Genomic DNA, 16,675 nt, shown 5'->3' with positions numbered 1-16,675 from the left:
CTCAGCTTCCGTTCCAACTTGGTGCATCGTTACCACTGGGAGGTCCGTCCTATCCAGCAGGTATCGCGTGGCGAAGCTCTTTTCGTCAACGTTTGTCGGTTGTGTCGCGCTTCAAACAGGGCACAATATATGAAGTCAAAGAGCTGACAGCGAAGCAAAAAATTTACGGGAGCTCTGGCTGACTCAGCTGAACGAATTACCATTGAGGGCATGATTGGCTGTCAATCACTCCAGTTGCCCAATCACTCTCGAATCAGTCACTCCAGAAAAATGCTATAATGTACAGGGACTCGTGGAATGATCAAATCCTTTCTATCCTGGTTGCCAATCTTAGATGCAGAGTGCGCGAAGTTCATGATCTGGAAAAGACTCCATCCTAGAGGCTAGAGGACTACTATCTATCTCATTAATGAAATGGTTAGATCCAGCACAGTAAACCCATCAAACGGGATGAGACAGGACTAGTCGATAAAATTTCTGACAAATTATGGGATACTTCATCAAAATGGGCGGAGGGCTATCTGTGGTAACTATCCAAGGCATGAGCTTCACTTGTGGGCGCGCTTGCTCCATCTATAATTGGGAGTTACAGATCGCAAATACAGTGAACGAAAGGGCAATGAAGCGAAGGCAAGAGGTGACACAGAGCCCATATATTCGAGCCCAGGCAGGGCACAAACTTGACAAATCAGGACCTGTAAATATTGGGTGCCTCAAACCCACCAGAATATAGCCAAATGGCCATATCCTAATCTCAAAAGTCACATGAAGCCTCTCCTGTGTGACACTCATCAGCAAGCTAGAAATTCCATATGGATTGATGAAATACTTTTCGTAAACCTTCGAAGTGTTGACACTGCCCCCATGTATTTATCTCAACGAAGGGATGGGGCAATTTCGCTAGAGAGGTTCGAGTCTAATCCCAGGGCAAAAGAACAGACGAGCGTCTACAGGTAGTACGCACTCCAAGACTTGCCCAATTAAATACAGATTTATCTAATCTTCGTTGAATGTGTAAAAAACAAACCCAAGAAGCATTTGCGAAATATTCAACGCCATCGTTCTTTCCTCTTCAAAAATCTTGAGCAGCTGAGTATCCTAAACAGGAAGCCACGCCCCTGAGCATCTCGCTAACATTCTCGCCAACTGACAGACGACAGTCAACAAGCCCTCTGCAGATCTTGAGATCAACCCCAACAGACCGCCAGTTGGATCCAGTATCTCGAGAAGCAAGGAAAATTCAGTCCGGTATTTCGCAGTCTCGGCTCATCAACCATTTATTTTGCGTCGAGGAGGCGAGCGGGACGTCTGAACCCGAGAAACTCTACTTGTAAGTTTTTGATCATTTGGCGTCGCAGTCTGAAAATTCTGATCATCCAACATGGAGATAGCATGAATCTATCCATAATTCCTGGTACAAGGAATATAACAAGGGTAAGTAGCCAGGGAATCTCCACAAAATTCGCCACAGGCTTCAATGCCTAGTCCAAGACACTTCCAGGCCTCGTCTCCTTCCTTTCGGTACCTCATCGACCCTCTCCGGGTGTACTGTGGTGTATGAGGCGATCTGGCAGCCCTATCTGGAGACCCCGACTCGCCCGACAAGAGATGATGTTATTATGGTCCATTTATCTACGGAGAAGCAACAATTATTGTTGTACCAGGCGATTATCAGTACTGAATATGCTTTCCAAGGGATTAGACTGACGAAGATTACCGCTGGGCTGTGGCGCATTTGAATCAGAACACAGCCCAGAAAGTTGCCACTTGATAAGACCTTGTCTTCCGGCTTGTTGAGTTGGCGCTTGGCATCATCGTCATCTTTGATAAAGCGCATGGGAAGATCAATGAACATAGAACAAAGAACAAGAGACTAAATGATAAATATCGAGAGAATCCCTTCAGCTTAACTTAAGCCGTAAAACGAATATTCTCAACAGTCTGAAATCGACTTGGCTGAACCCAATCTGACAAAACCATCACCCCGCCGCCAAGGGTCCGACAGCCCGCATCAAGCTGATCTCTCACGTCAGATCACATCGCCCAGAATTTTTACAACAAAACGTCCTCCAGCCCCAAGGATCCGGGTCACATACCCCCATCGCACAACATCAAACACGATGACGAAAACGCTATTTACGACGATAACGCCGCTCCCGGCAGGAGTGTCGCGCGAGACCGTCCTCGAAACCCTGCACGACCATCTCGAGATGATAGACTTGAACCCCGCGCACACCGAAAGACATCGAATCAATCCTCCTCCTGAAGCGACACCCGAGGAGTATCACTGTACGTGGTACCAGATCACGGATACGATTAGCTACCTGCCGGGATACAAGGGAAAGGTGTCATTCAAGGCGTGTTTTCATGATTTGGCGAATGGATTGCAGAATCATGTGTATGCGCCAATGGGACTGGATATCAAGGAGAAATGGACTTTGGGAGGAAATATGCCTGGAGAGCCTGTTATGCCGGCAGAGATTGGGATTGGGGCACCGATTAGTGGGTTGTATTTGAGGGAGGATGTTGAAAGTAGGTTTTCTTCCCTGGCTGGTTTTCTTTGCTGACCGGTTTAGTGAAATGCAATTTTTTGATGACTCGGTTTGTTCGGAAGACATTGAAGGATGCTTTGGCTACACTCGTGGCGAGATTGGTTGTCAAGGCGCAATTGCAGGAAGCTGCGGAGGCGAACAAGAGGTTGGAATGGGGTAGTCCGCCTAACAGTCCGCCTTTGAGTCCGCCGAGTGCTGGAGATGGGAAGTTTCCAAGGTATAAATCAAATCGTATGAGTACACAGACGGCAATCAGCGAGATGGAGGGAAGTCAAAAGAGTCAAGGATTTGCGAGGAATGAGAGTGGAAGGCATCCTGTTGAATTGAGGAGTGATACACATGGGCCTGTTGAATTGCCTTGAAGAGGGAGGGGAACGGCGTTTCTTGATACCCTGGGGATTTGGATGGGAGTTTTGGCTTTACTGAATTATAACCCGTATCTATTTAGAGAAGGTCATTGAAGAAATTAAATGCCTTTTGGCCTGGGCTTTCACACATCTTCACAGGCACGAACGTCTTCTAGACCTATTGCCAAGTCACGTGTCCGCAGTCCATCCAAAGACAAGTTTGTCAACGATAAATGCTGATGCTACCCGTTCTCTTTACATATTGAGGCTGTCATGTACTTTACTGCTCTGTATGGAAGAGCTATTCGCTTGGCAAAAGTCTCGCGATTTTGGGTCAGTGACTGGTCGCAGCGCTTTCGAAAGCACTTAGTGATAACACTTGACAATTCTTGTAGCCACAGGCATTATATTGAATAAAGATTGATGCTCTCGTAAACATGACAGTGTGGTTGTAATTCATAGTTCTGTTTGGCATTTGTTCACCTCGGAAATAATTGGAATTCTGCGAGTGTTGACGGCCCTTGATGATGGCTGTGTGGTACAACAAAGTCGGCCACCGGAACTTCGCAGGGAAATTTCTCGGCCTTGAAGTTGGATTTGAAGCTCTCGCAAGATGTACGAGAAAGCTCTGAATTGATCTGAGAAGTTTGAGAATCTGGACATATACATAGGCCAAAAAAACCCAATCCCAAGCGCTCTAAAGAATCTCTCTCGACGTGAGCTTTCACATGGTCGGAATACCACAGAATTCTGCACTTGTGGGCAAGCAGTATGACAGAATGCCCAGATTCCTCCCTCTCCTGATCTGACACTCGGCCACACACACCAGTTCCTCTCCCAAGAAGAAAGCGCCAAAAAAATTGGGAAGATTGAATGAGTTTAACATTCGCGATTGGACTCGCGGGGAATCGAACTGAAGTTCGGTTAGATGAATGTTTGTGGCTCGCAGGACAGAATTTCACGTACCCCCGGCTAGAGGATGTCAGTACAGAGTCACATGGGAAACTTGAGGACAGAAGGAACATACACCACTCCCACTCTACTGAGTGTTGCGCTGGAATTGCTTCGAGCGAATTGCTAAGGGAGTCGGAGGGGAGGTCAGCGTGTCGTTCAGATGGTCACAGGCATTGGGATACCAACATTATACCACTAAACCACAAGCCCCAGATTGTTCGTTGTCGCATTTCTGCTTATGTGACTACTAGTAAGTAGTACAAACTGGAACCTTTAGGCTGGGTTTGGACCGGTTACAGTAAGAGCAGGTCTGACTTTTGCCCCGCACTTTGGGGGCCAAAATGAGGGGTAAGCTGCACCAATGCACTCACTTATCTTTCCACCAACTCCCCAAGGCTGAGACATAGAATAATTCAAGCAGCCATCGAAAAGTTTTGAGGCCAATCTAAGAACTCTTCTCTCTGCTTTGCACACAGTGGCACGCATGGGATTCAAGTCTCAAGTTCCAATTTCCAAGTCCTGCCCTCACCTAGCGCCGCTCGCTCTGCTGGGGACAAAACGCAGAAGCGACATCTCACCTCGTGAATGGAGGTAACACGAAATCTCTCGGTGTTCAGAAGTATACAATTTTCTACCGTAGAATACCAAAGATTTTCTTGTGCTATTCGAGACTGTTCTTTAAAGATGCAGTGATGCGGGCAACAGATGTAGAGATGGACTTGCAGGTCAGCGACCATCTGGCCACTACAAAACCAAAAACCTCCTTTACCGGAACTGAGAAATACCTGTGTCGGAGAATTCAATAGGAAGAAGCTGCAAGCTACCTATGAATTACGTTGTGTCTCACATTTCCAGTGTGGTTTCATTTGTTGATGACAGATTGATTGATGACTGATGGTATCCCCGAAGGAATGAGCTATTCTACATCGGCTTCTTAGCAATTATGAACTTCTCGGTGAAGAATGAGTACCAGAAGGAAATTTTGCTATCGTAAATAAGCAATATCATAGTGACAAGTCGGGGTTCTCTCTCATCAGCTCTCCCTAAGAATTAACATGTCGTAGCTAGGATTGAGACGACAATTCCAGTGCGTAAGCTTTTTCCCCAGACGATCTTCATTTAATATTCGGCTTAATCATCAATACCCATGATTGATCCAAACTTAGTGACTTGATCTGATCTAGTATGAGCAGTTCGAATATGAACCGAAAGCTTTTTTGCCCAGACTTTAATGTTGCAGATTGGGCACTCAGTCATGACTCTTGGTAAACCTGGACAAGTTCTGCTTAAGTGATCTTGTAATCCGTCCTTGTTCTTGAGAGTGGAGCCGCACTTGTCGCAGGTGATAGCTTCAGCGTCGTGGCTGTTGCGAATGTGTCTCTTGAGGTGATCTTGTGTCCTGAAAATCTCTCCGCACTTGTCACACTTATGCTTCTTGGCGTTCATCTTTTCTTCCGCAGTCTTGTGAACACGCTTTGCATGAGATGCCATTTCACCCTCCGTTTTTGACCAGTAGCTACACTCGGACTCTGTGCAGTAGATTCTTTCGAAGATGTGCCGCGAGATGTGGCCTTTGACTTTGCTGCGAGGAATGCCGCCCGGTTTGATGCTGCCGAAGCTTTCATTACACAACACACATTTCCGATTGTTGTTAGAACCTGCGAAGACTGCATCGACGAGATGGCTGACCAGCTTCTCAAGAGTATCAAATTCCTCGAATCCAATTGGAGATCGAAATTTTCCTTCCAATGTAGTGATAATAGGAATTTCTTGGATAGTGGCTAGTCTCTTCACGGTCATGTCAAGCATTACTTCTTGGCGCCCGGTCTTTCTGTTGGTGATATGGATGGGTTCTTTGTTTCGAGAACCAAGGCCTTCTTCGTACCGATTTGCCAGTGATGCCTTTGCCATAGAGACTTTGTGTCCGCCGACTTTTGCCATAGTGACAAGAAAAGCTTCATAGTACGAGTCAATGGGTTTGCCGGCAGCTTTGTCGTAGAATGCAGAGACCAGCGCTCCGACATCATACGAGTCATACTTTGTGTTCGACTACCAGATCAACAGTTCGAGGCTAGCACCAGTATCAAGGAAGGGTTTGAGAAAGCCTGCAAGTCCAATCATGTTCGTACAAAGTCCGTCGGTTTGGCTGCATACGAGAACGGTCTTTTGTCCTGGACGGGCTTCCGTCAATAATTTCCGCAGGTCTTCGATGCCATTGAAGCGAGAGTTTTCGAAGTCTGTGTTGGAAGATCCAATGATGACTACATGTTCTTCTCGCGGGTTGCAACACACAACCGGATCTCCATGACGATGCACGTGCAGCAAGTAGAACTTGACATATCTATCTGCTCTTTCGTAATACTCTGCCATCAAAGTATCGAAATATGCTTTTGGAGGTCGCGTACTCTTTCTGCTGATGCCAATGACCATGTCGAGCTGATCATGTCTATGAAAATTATTTTCGTGGAGGTTCATGTTCTGGGACAAAATCGCGTTTTTGGAATCGGAAACAGGGCTTTCAGATTTTACAAGTGACGGGTTGCTCTCTTCCTACGTCTTGAACTCATATTCATTTGCTAATTCGGAAGTACTGACTCTTAAAGGCGGTCCAGTATTTCTTGCTTCGACGGAATCAGGGCATCACACACAATAGCCGTGCTCCTCTCCAAAAGCTCGTCCTCTCTGCCGAGAATGTCGAGTCATGAATCATGTCTGCGTTAATCTGATGCATCAATTTTCCTGTTCTCTCACGACTGAAGCTGATCTCTCATTGGTTTGAGGGTAGGTGAAGGCCAGAAATCTCGAGAACATAGTATGGCTGAAATTACAGTCCTGTAGTTCCAAACTTAATTCATACCCTCACGACCAGCAATAAGCTTCCATGAGTCAACTCGTAGCATTTCCTCGGAATCGGACTTTCTCTTCTCAAATCAGATATATTCATGTCACGCATCCTATCACTTTACCAGTGGGAACTTCCTGTCCGAAAGGATTGCTCATCGAGGACTAGTTTAACAGTTGACTAGAAAGGCTAGCTCGACGCTTTGCTATCTACAGAACCCCATTCCCGCTACTCCTCGCAGTCTACAGCTTTACCCTTGTCGTTAACCTTGCTCTTGGAGCTTTCAGCCTCAACGAAGACAATATCCGGCATCTCTGTCTGTGCTTTTGAAGACTTCAGGTGCTTCTTACTATGGTCACCAAAGCTCAGCTCGCTAAAGACATCAAAGCCAAGCTAAGCCCTTTAAGGGCTCTGCCGTTCCATCCGACCGCATAGCCACGTGACGATTCGCCAAGTGCATCGCCTCATCTTGTTGACCTCTCCCATCGCTTCCCTCTCACCACTCCAGGCAACAAAGTTCTGACAAGTCATCACGCACCCATGTTACAGGACACAGCCCGGGATACGCCTGCGGATCTCCCCGGATCCTATGATATCGAGAGTATCTAGCATGACTGTCTGGCAGATGACAAGGCTGGGTAAAGCGATCATCCCAGCTAAAGAAAGCGCATCGTCTCAGCCCTGCTCTTGATCTGCCCTGGAGTCACCATCAGTGTGCTTCAGTTGTGCCATTGCCCCTTCCTCTGACAAATCCTCCCCCCACATCTGCGAGACCTGAGAAAATATCTTCCTGCTCCTTCCAACCCAGGATTCCTCGATCTCTTTGGCCCTCTGCCCGATCTCACCAAACACTTCCGTGGAGTCATGCACCTTTTGTGGTCCTTGTAACTCTGCCATGAGCCACTCCTGCAACATGTCTGACAGTTTCTGGGCACCGATCAGCAAGGTCGTTGCCGTTTCGATCTTCGAAAGGCATTGCTCTTTTAACAGGCTATCTTCTGCGTCCCATAATGCGTCGTCTAGATCATCTTCCAACTTTGAGGCATCTTTCAGAGCTCTCTGGAGAACATCAATGCGCATAATCGCAGCCTCGATATTATTGTCCGCTTCGGTGGGATGCTCAATCTTGACGACATCTCGGGGATCTACTTGGCTGTTATATCCTTCGATGAGGGCGGTGAGACCTGCTCGGGTGAGGCTGTCTGTGTTGTTGCGGAAGAGGTTGTCTGCGATGCGGACGCGGATCGGCCTCCAAAAAGGAGACTGTGAGGCAGAAGCTGTAGCATTGTTGACGCTGCGGACTGGGCGTTGTTGTGACCAGCTGTATAGATTTTGACCAAAAGGAAGAGATGGCTGGGTCGGAGAGATAAATCCAGTGTTGAATCTTGAATATGGGTGAAATGGTGGGAGTGGGAGGACAGGACTTTGCCTGAAGGGTATCGGTGGAGGATTTACCATGTAAGGCATATCCATGGGGGACATAGCCATAGGTGGTAAGACAGCTGGCCCAAAGTGCGGAGCTGGCAGGAAAGGTGGCACGAAATGGTTTTGGGGAATGAAGGAACTTCTTTGAGGAGGCATCCAGGCCATGTTGGACCTACTTTTGATGTATAAGAACTAGGTGGCTGGTCTATTTGGAGTTGTGTTGGGACTGAAGTGTAACTTTGTAAGTAGGTGAAGGATGTTGATGGTGGAGAAGAATGCAGGTCCACGCAAAGTCTCTAAGCTTTTATACAAAAATTCCTGGGCAGCGCTGGGGTGGCCGTTATTGCAAACCATCATAGTATTCGGTCGAGTGACTGATACTCCCGTGCCGTACTGTGAGCGTGAGGTACAGACAATCACGAACCGGCGATGCTTCCAGTCATCGCTGGATTCAACCACTTTCGTTTTTCTAAAATCGAGTAACATATGATCCATGTCTCCCCAGTAATTGTATTAGGATTATATAGAATTGATTCAGTGAAGCTTGCTTTTACCTTGGCGAAGCAAGTTGTAGTCTATCCCCGCTAGTTCACTTTTAGCGAACACCACCCGAATGTAAACACTGGGACCATTTCAACGATGCTACCGGGAGTTAATTACTATGCAATGATCAAGTCGACATATCATGTACATCATTACCCAGAAATATCTCAACCTTCTTCCCTTGCTGTTCTGTGACTCCATCCTCCTCCAGAGTGCTATTGACCCCGTCGAAATTCTCGCCGTGGTTGCCTGATATGCAAGACCAACATCATCCCCTATCTGGTTAGCCGTAATTAAAAGCTCAACCAAGCGCGAGCCTTTACAACAACTACGAATTCCCTCAGCAATCAACATTGCCCTGCCAGAGTACGAAATGCGAGAGAAACCGGTCAGTCATCGAGCCTCGACTCCTCGCACCACACGTCGCCGCGGTCGAGGTACAACACAACCTTCAGCCGAAGACCCTTGAATCGAACGCAAAAGCAGATCTAAGTCTGGATATATTCAACTATAGTACGGAGCAGCTGAATAAGCTCAGAGGTACTCCTCGGTATTGTCCGGGGTAACTTTGGAAGCTGATATGCCCATTTTTAAGTGCATGAATGACTATGCTATCCGTTCAAGACGCTGAGCGAGAGCCACACTCTGTTCAGCCCCATATTTCTGAATCGTGTGGTGACTTCAGCGGGGAACAAGATGCATTGAAAGCACTCGGTGTAATGGGTGAGTGGATCTGGGGGAATGACCTTGAGACAGCTGTGTATGCTCAGGCCTTTGGGCATCAGAAAACATTGATCTTTCGATTTGCGCTAGACCATACCCAGCGATTGCAGTCTCTGACAACACGTATTGTGAACTGCTATCATGACCTCACGGTCGACAGCACAAGCGCTACATTCCCGAACCGACTCTCCATGCGCATGGCAATATGGTCGGCGATTGTTTCAGTCTGGGCGGAATGTAGCGGCAAATCCGCAGTGCGAGATCCAGACGTTGTCATTGATGTTATTGATATCGGATCGACAGATTTTTCCCCACAGATATCGTGGAGTATTTGTCATGAGAACCTATTCAATGACTACGTTGACCTTCTTTTACCACCTGGCCATCTTTCCGTCAAGCAACCGATGGACACGGTGGATTTCAAAAGTCTAATCAGATTGGATCAGCTCGGCGGAAGAGGCTGTACTACTCTTGTGTATGCCCCTTCAGACCCCCAGTCTCAGTTTGTGTTCAAAGGAATCGACTTCAGGACCTTTTTGAACAGCTACGAAAGTGGGCACATTGGGGAGGAAGTGAAAATCTACTATCGATCAGTGGAGCTGGTCAGCAACATGCCATGCCATCCCAACATTATGCCCCCTGCGCAGACTCTAATCACTATTTGCAAACCTGGCGACGACACGCCATTTGTGTGTGGCAGTCTCTATCCATTCTTCCCCAATGGCAGCCTTGCTGGTCATATCGAGAAGAATAACGAGTCCAACGAGCGAATATCACTGTCATACAAGGCTCAATGGTGTTATCAGATGGCTGCAGCAATTGCGCATACTCACTTTGTTGTCCATACCTACCACATGGATATTAAGCCGGGGAATTTCTTGCTCGATGCAGATTACAATATTATGCTTATAGATTGGGAGCAAAGCGATGCCCCCGTTGCCACTGCAGCCCCAGAGATCGATAGCACATTGGACGTAGAAGAAATACCAGCAGATGGTCTGACTCCTGCCCTTCGATACACGAAATACACTGGACCGGAGCGCCGTAATATGCCCATGACTACACCTGGTGACAATGGTTGGAACGTATGGAACGTATTTTTAGTATGGAGCAAGCAATGTCCGAGAGCTCTGGAGCTGGCTGAAGTATTTAGTCTGGGCCGAACTATGTGGATGTTACTGCGCCAACCGGAAATGAACACTTTCAAAGACGTAATGAGCACGGACGAAGTGGTAGAAGACTGGAAATCATCAGAGGACATCCCAGCACATTGGAGGCACGCCGTACAAGATTGTCTTAAGCACGACCCGAATGAGAGGATTGGCCTGTGCGAGCTGGTTGCTTTCTGGGATAATGCAAGGCATGAGATGAATGAAAGCTCAGAAAACTCCATTGGACATATTTGTGGCACGGTCTATCGGTCACCCGTTATTCTATGAGTTTTACATTTCTACATTGCTATTCCTCTGTCTGCCCAATACCCTGAGCCATTTCCAGTACCTCATTCACAGCCGCCAGAACCTCTCCATCAACATCCTCATTTGTCTTTCTCAAAGCCCAGTAGTAGATACTTGCTATCTTGGCAGTGTATCCAGCATAGCCCCAGTTCCTTAAATTTTCGCTCCTCAAAAACCTGTCAGTCGCGACCTTCTCATGATCTCCATCTGCCCACTTGTAGATTGCCATAACCGCAGCTAGCACGTGCTTATCTACCGGATTTTCCAATTCCAGCCAAATTTCGTTGTGTCTTCTAAGCTTCGCTAAATAGGAGCCGAGGTGTGCTATCACAGCATCACGCGCGGCCCAGAAACTCGACCTACAAACAAGAAGTTCTTGACGCTGTATCTTCTCAATCTCATCGGATTCTCGACCTTCTTCAACCAGTGTTTGAGCATGTCGCAAGACTCTGGAATCAATAGCCCAACCAAAAAGCCGAATTTTAGTTCGATAATGGTCCAAAGCATACGCAACCATTCCAGCCAAAGTCTCGCGCTCGGCATCTGAATGTTCTGTCTCATCTCCATAACTTTTCTTTACGTCTTCTTCTATGTCCAGTATTAGCTGTGCTGCTTTGAAAGCTTCCTTGCTGACCAGAAGTTTCTCAGTATGTCGAGTGTAGCGGTACATTTCGAGCACACTATAGAATGCTGAGTTGTTGGAGAGTGGATCGTGGCTCCACGTGGCTGGGCTGTCACTTTCGCAGAGATGTTGAGGCATTGTTATCTCTCGGATTGACAGCTCTGTCTTTGTCTTCTCAAGGACCTCTGGGAAACTTGTAGGAGACTGTTACTGTGTGTGAAAGTACTGTGTTCCAAGGAGTAGGCAAGACTTACACCGTAAACCCGTGGACAGATGTGAAGGAGGTTTTGAAGCGATGATTCACAAACAAATCCAAGATTGTGAATACTAAGTGGCAATTTTGGTGTAGAAAGTTTGTCGGGGAGATATCTCAACGCTACGCTTTTCATTTTTGAAGTGAAAACTCAAGTCCAACCCCACCAATGACTCCTCGTCTGAACTTTTCGTTGTTTTTCTTCAACATTTGTAGTTCCATGTTCCATGGCCCAATGTAAGATTCTCGCCGCCATGTCGACGACATCTTGCGTAGGCTTGGCGCCATGATACTGAAGTTGCTTCATGTACCACTCCACTATCCCTACAAGACGCTCTTCATCACTCAGATCTCCTTCGTCCTCAATTCCTAGCGAATTCATATTCTGTGAGTCTGTGAGCTCCTGCCTTATCCCTGCAGATGACTCCAAAAGTCTCTCAAGTGATTTTCCCACTTGCTCGTCAACTTTTTCGCCTGTGACCAATGTGCCAATTTCCAAGTTGAAATTATAGCATCTCAATGCCCCAAGTGTCCTGCATCTCGCATGATCTAGGATATCCAAAATCTCATCTGTCTTCTCCTCCTCAGCAGATGCATCCAAGTTCAAGTGGCTGATTTGACTTTCGCTCATGATATCATCGTCTGTTGTGACTTGCTCGGACTTCGTGGGTGGAGCGGGCATGAGATCCTCTGTATCTTCAGCCCACTGTTCGAAGAAAGTACTTGCTCGTTTGTAGGGCGAAAGGCTGAGCCACCGTGGCCCGGAAGGATGAGAAATGGTGCTTGATTGTACGTTAGAGGAGAATGCGAATTCGAGGGTTTTGAACTGGGATGTGAGGGTAGGAATATCCTGTTCGAGCTGAGATATGGATTCTGACATTTTGCGGAGCTAGAAGGACTCTTGGCGTTGATGGGGCTGCTGTTCGTGTTTAGTTTCGAGCCTTCGAAGTGCGCTTGATGAATAAAGCAGTAAGTGGCTGGAGAAGATTCAAGAAGATCAAAGAATATTGACGAGATGCTTATGATTCACGCTTCAAGTTACTAGAATACTAAGTACAGGATGTCAAACAAACAAAACGCTCGCCCAGTCCATTCACTTCTTTTTTGAAGATGATGGCTTCATCTCTCCAAGTATCTCCACCAACTTTTGTGCAAATCGCACAGTCTTCCTCCGCTTCTCCTTTTTCAGTGGCTCGGCTTCTGGGGTCAAGTCTTTTGGTGGATTAGCGATTTCTTCCTTGGCCAGCTTGACGAGTTTATCTGCCTCGTCTAGAATCTTTGGGTCGTCTTGTACTATTTTTCCGGCTTCGGCACTCTGTTTTATCAGTGTAGTAATCTTCTCACTCGCCACTACCAGGTCACTATGTACTTCACCTGTCAAGTCCAAAGTGGCTTCTTCAATCTCCTTTGCCTGTTCGGCCAGATTGAGTGAGATTGTCGTGGCCGTAGGTGTTTTTCCAGGTAGAGTGTCACGAACTTCGGCTTCGGGCTCTTCCTTAGCTGTAACTAATCCTTCCAATACCTCAGTGACATTTTCACTTCCATCTACCTTCCCTTCTGAACTCTCCCCCGCCATCTCGACCAGCATCTGTGCTGTTCCAAAAAGCCGACGATCGACTTCTAATCGATGAATGTTCTTAGAAACCGTCTCGTTAAAGACTTGAAGATCTCCAGGCAAAGCCCGAAATCTCTCCTCATTAAACTTGCGTACCTTCAGCTCTCTATCGTCAATATCCGGATCCCCTTCCTCGATGGCAGTCTCTTGACATGATCCTGTACAGCCTTGACTGGAGAACACCTCAATAACTTGCGGGTCTGTCTTACTCTTACCCTTGGCTAGAGCTATGATGTCTCTCGTGGCTTTCAACACATCTTGGTTGACTTGACCTCCTGTGGAAAGGTAGTGCCGATAACTTCTGAGTTCTTGTTGGAGGTATGTCGACCAATCCCGGACTTCGGCATCAAACTGCTTGAGGCGTTCGATCAATTTTTCATCTTCAATCGACAGGTCTGGCATGTCAGGTGGAGATGGCAAGGGAGGTAGTGAAGCGATGATACACTCATCGCCACAAGAACACGAATCTTTCGAGCCATTTTTGTAATCTGGCACGGCTGGAACCCACATAGGGAGATTTTCATCTCTATGCAATGCTGTAGATACCAGGTCAAACACGGCTTTGTTTTCGCATTCAGAGCCGTATGCGATGAGTGCTTGTCGGTAATCCCTTAAGGCACGAAGAGCGTCCTCGACTAGTAGTTCTCTTTGTGAGGGATACAGAGTCTTAGTATCGATGCTGCCGATACCAACGTCATCCGTAGCTTGATTATCTTTCCATCTCGACAGTAAATCGAGCTCTTTAACAATACGCAGATTGATTCTCTCGTCAGGTCGGAGATCAGCAAGATAGCTGCTGAGCTGTTCGACAGCGTTAGGTGCAGTCTCACGTTTCATGTATTCCACTATAGCGTCCGACATCTGATTTAACTCATCATCCGGCTGGTCATGAATTTTCTTTTCCATGTCGTCGTAGTTCTTGTCAATCTTTTTCACCAAAGCGTTCAAGGATGCTTCTTTCCGGTGTTCTGCTCTTTCGTTGAGTCGATGCATAGCAGCCGTCTCGATCCACCAGCAGGTGAGGTCTGGGTATTCCGACTTCCCAACCCACCAAGGAGTTCCATCTTGGCTCGGAGGAATGGCGTTTCTCGTCTCAGTCATAGCATCATTCATTTCCTTCTCCAGCTTCATGATGTGAGCGTCTAGTACAGCTGCTGTATCATGCTGACCACTCTCAGTTGCGAGTTTTCTTGAACTCGCCAAACCATTCAACACAACAAGATCTTTGGAGTACGCCTCCATGGCTGCTGTGGTTTCCTTACTGTCAGAGCCGAACAGCAGGGGGGTGAATACTTGGCGTATCTGCTCCGTAACGAAAGATTTAAATCGAAGTGTTCGGGAACCCGTGCTAGAATGATTTCCGAGTGTGTCGATGTTTCGTAAACAGACCAACGGCTTTATTTGTTCTCAAAGTTCTTCTGGCCGTGGTGATTCATACGAAGGAAGTTTACGGACACAAAGTGTGTGAATCATACTTATGGATCTGTATAGTTATCTAGACTAGGACTCACGTATATATTGCTGTTTCGAGAATTATATTTTGAAGCTACTGCTTTCACCTAGTACTTCCTTTGATAACAAGGTACGTACTTTAGAAGCAGGAAGCATGCAGGGCTTGACATGGTCGTAGCATGGTCAGGTGGGGCTCCTCGCTTAATGGAAACCAAAACAAAAAGTTCAAATCAAATCCGCGAAAAGGGAATGAAAACGCAAGGAAGATTCCAGGAGGCTTTTCAAGTGTATATATAGTATTCTACGTTCGATGAGCTTCAACACGTTACGACTGACTTAGGGACATTCAAGTTGGTAATTTTCGCCAAGGGTAAGTCCCTTCAAGGACTTGAAAATTGTAAAGGATATCAACACAGGATGGTTGTGTACGCTTGTTTCACAGCGAGACGAGGCTACGAAAAGAGTAGCCGATCGAAGAATGCTCTCAATATCGGCCCTAGCTCTCGTCTCGCGTGTTTTTCCACCACAACCTAAACAGAGCTCTACCCCATCTCTCACCAACACTCTATTCCACCATATCTCATCAGATCATACCAAAGCTGCCATTGTTGAAGCAAGATCGACGAGATCATGGAAACCGCCACCGAGACCGAGACTGCGCAAGAGACTGAGACTAGTCTATCAATGCCATCTGAAGTCGTCCTATCCATTGAGGCAGCGCCACCTCACCCCTCTTCTATCAAACACCTCGAGACTCTCCACGCAGCTCTGGCCGAACAGATCGAAAATGAAAATTTTGCGAAGAGATACGCCAAACTTCTCGAAAGTGAGCGTCTGTTGAAGGAAACAGTCGCAAGTTTGGAAGGTGACATGATGGGATTGCGTCTGAAGATCGAGGAACTTGAAGCAGCAGAGAACAGGAAACAGGGAAATGAGAAAGCTATACAGACTGTGAGATACTACATTTATTTGTGGTCTCAACTTCTAATGGGTTGAGCAGGATCCAGAAACTTGTCAACGTCAACCCAAGATCGACACTTTGAAAGCTGAAGTCTTGGAACTGAAGCGTAACATGAAGACCAAGGCGAGAACGATCCGAGCATTGGAGCGAGAGAAATCCCTCAAGAAACCACTGGTCCAAGTTGGCGTCGACATCCGCATCGGTTGCTTAGAACGGAATAAGGAAGGGTACCTTGACGACTATTCCGCGGATCCAGTCTCAATCGAGAAAAGAAACGTCGCAGCACACGAGGGAAACTGGAAAGCCGACGCTGCACTCATAACATTAGGCTACCTCACTGAAGAGTCTCTAAACCAAGGAGATTCATCCAAGATGTCTTGGAACAACGTCTATATTTCAAACCATGCGCTCCTCGCTCAGGACGTCTACGTCCCGCCGAACTGTATCAAGGCCGTCAATCACCATTTCACGATGATGGGTGCCAAGATGCCGGAAGGAAGAGAAGCTAATGAGATCATCAAGGCTACACAGTCGACTACGATTCGTGTTCTTAAGGAGTGGCAGAGACTGGAGGATAAGGATAAAGTGGAAGTTAGGAAGTCGTTTCAGCTTGATGAGGAGATTTTCTTCAGTGTTATTAAACTTAGGAATCTGAAGAACAGTGCTGTTCGGTTGGCTTGGAAGATGAATGAGAGGAATAAAAGCTAACCGGTAGGTCATCTCCAATATTGTTCTGTATCTGTTACTGATTTATGGAATTTAGGGGCTGATCCGCGGTTGTTTCGAGTATTGTCCACCATCATGTCAGATCCTCACAACTCCATTCCTCTACTCAGCTTATTCGTTGTACCACTTGCAATGTGTATAAGCATACGATGGGTAATTGAAAAACTGTTAAATGCTTAGGGAAAGGTACAGCTTGATAGCTA

General features: G+C 46.8%; 8 protein-coding genes across 8 annotated transcripts; 3 read left to right on the top strand and 5 right to left on the bottom strand.

Moving 5' to 3' along the window:
- The first annotated feature begins 2,095 nt into the window (after window positions 1-2,095).
- Window positions 2,096-3,035, top strand: ONS95_009605 (uncharacterized protein). Its single transcript, XM_058503206.1, has 2 exons — window positions 2,096-2,532; window positions 2,577-3,035. The coding sequence occupies exons 1-2, from the start codon at window positions 2,121-2,123 to the stop codon at window positions 2,912-2,914; spliced, it is 750 nt and encodes a 249-aa protein (XP_058362141.1). The 5' UTR covers window positions 2,096-2,120; the 3' UTR covers window positions 2,915-3,035.
- Window positions 3,036-4,258: 1,223 nt separating this feature from the next.
- ONS95_009604 (uncharacterized protein) lies at window positions 4,259-6,283 on the bottom strand (the record flags this gene model as incomplete). The annotated part of the gene is made up of 2 exons (XM_058503205.1): window positions 4,259-5,902; window positions 6,008-6,283. 2 exons carry the CDS (start codon window positions 6,281-6,283, stop codon window positions 4,985-4,987), a joined length of 1,194 nt encoding a protein of 397 aa, XP_058362140.1. The 3' UTR covers window positions 4,259-4,984.
- Window positions 6,284-6,740: 457 nt separating this feature from the next.
- ONS95_009603 (uncharacterized protein) lies at window positions 6,741-8,403 on the bottom strand. The gene has a single exon (XM_058503204.1). It carries the CDS (start codon window positions 8,283-8,285, stop codon window positions 7,371-7,373), a length of 915 nt encoding a protein of 304 aa, XP_058362139.1. The 5' UTR covers window positions 8,286-8,403; the 3' UTR covers window positions 6,741-7,370.
- Window positions 8,404-8,985: 582 nt separating this feature from the next.
- ONS95_009602 (uncharacterized protein) lies at window positions 8,986-11,002 on the top strand. Its single transcript, XM_058503203.1, has 2 exons — window positions 8,986-9,386; window positions 9,449-11,002. The coding sequence occupies exon 2, from the start codon at window positions 9,578-9,580 to the stop codon at window positions 10,823-10,825; it is 1,248 nt and encodes a 415-aa protein (XP_058362138.1). The 5' UTR covers window positions 8,986-9,386; window positions 9,449-9,577; the 3' UTR covers window positions 10,826-11,002.
- ONS95_009601 (uncharacterized protein) lies at window positions 10,845-11,513 on the bottom strand (the record flags this gene model as incomplete). Its single annotated transcript, XM_058503202.1, has 1 exon — window positions 10,845-11,513. The coding sequence occupies one exon, from the start codon at window positions 11,511-11,513 to the stop codon at window positions 10,845-10,847; it is 669 nt and encodes a 222-aa protein (XP_058362137.1).
- A 356-nt stretch (window positions 11,514-11,869) lies between these two features.
- On the bottom strand, window positions 11,870-12,598 carry ONS95_009600 (uncharacterized protein; the record flags this gene model as incomplete). Its single annotated transcript, XM_058503201.1, has 1 exon — window positions 11,870-12,598. One exon carries the CDS (start codon window positions 12,596-12,598, stop codon window positions 11,870-11,872), a length of 729 nt encoding a protein of 242 aa, XP_058362136.1.
- Window positions 12,599-12,811: 213 nt separating this feature from the next.
- On the bottom strand, window positions 12,812-14,575 carry ONS95_009599 (uncharacterized protein; the record flags this gene model as incomplete). The annotated part of the gene is made up of 1 exon (XM_058503200.1): window positions 12,812-14,575. The coding sequence occupies one exon, from the start codon at window positions 14,573-14,575 to the stop codon at window positions 12,812-12,814; it is 1,764 nt and encodes a 587-aa protein (XP_058362135.1).
- Window positions 14,576-15,415: 840 nt separating this feature from the next.
- ONS95_009598 (uncharacterized protein) lies at window positions 15,416-16,454 on the top strand (the record flags this gene model as incomplete). Its single annotated transcript, XM_058503199.1, has 2 exons — window positions 15,416-15,736; window positions 15,786-16,454. The coding sequence occupies 2 exons, from the start codon at window positions 15,416-15,418 to the stop codon at window positions 16,452-16,454; spliced, it is 990 nt and encodes a 329-aa protein (XP_058362134.1).
- Between the last annotated feature and the right edge of the window lie 221 nt (window positions 16,455-16,675).

This window comes from Cadophora gregata (genome assembly GCF_030347475.1).
Source record: "Cadophora gregata isolate MNR1 chromosome Unknown scaffold_3, whole genome shotgun sequence".
Taxonomy (NCBI): Eukaryota; Fungi; Ascomycota; class Leotiomycetes; order Helotiales; family Ploettnerulaceae; genus Cadophora; species Cadophora gregata.
The sequence above is the reverse complement of the archived record's forward strand: the minus strand, read 5'-3'. Positions and strand labels throughout refer to the sequence as shown.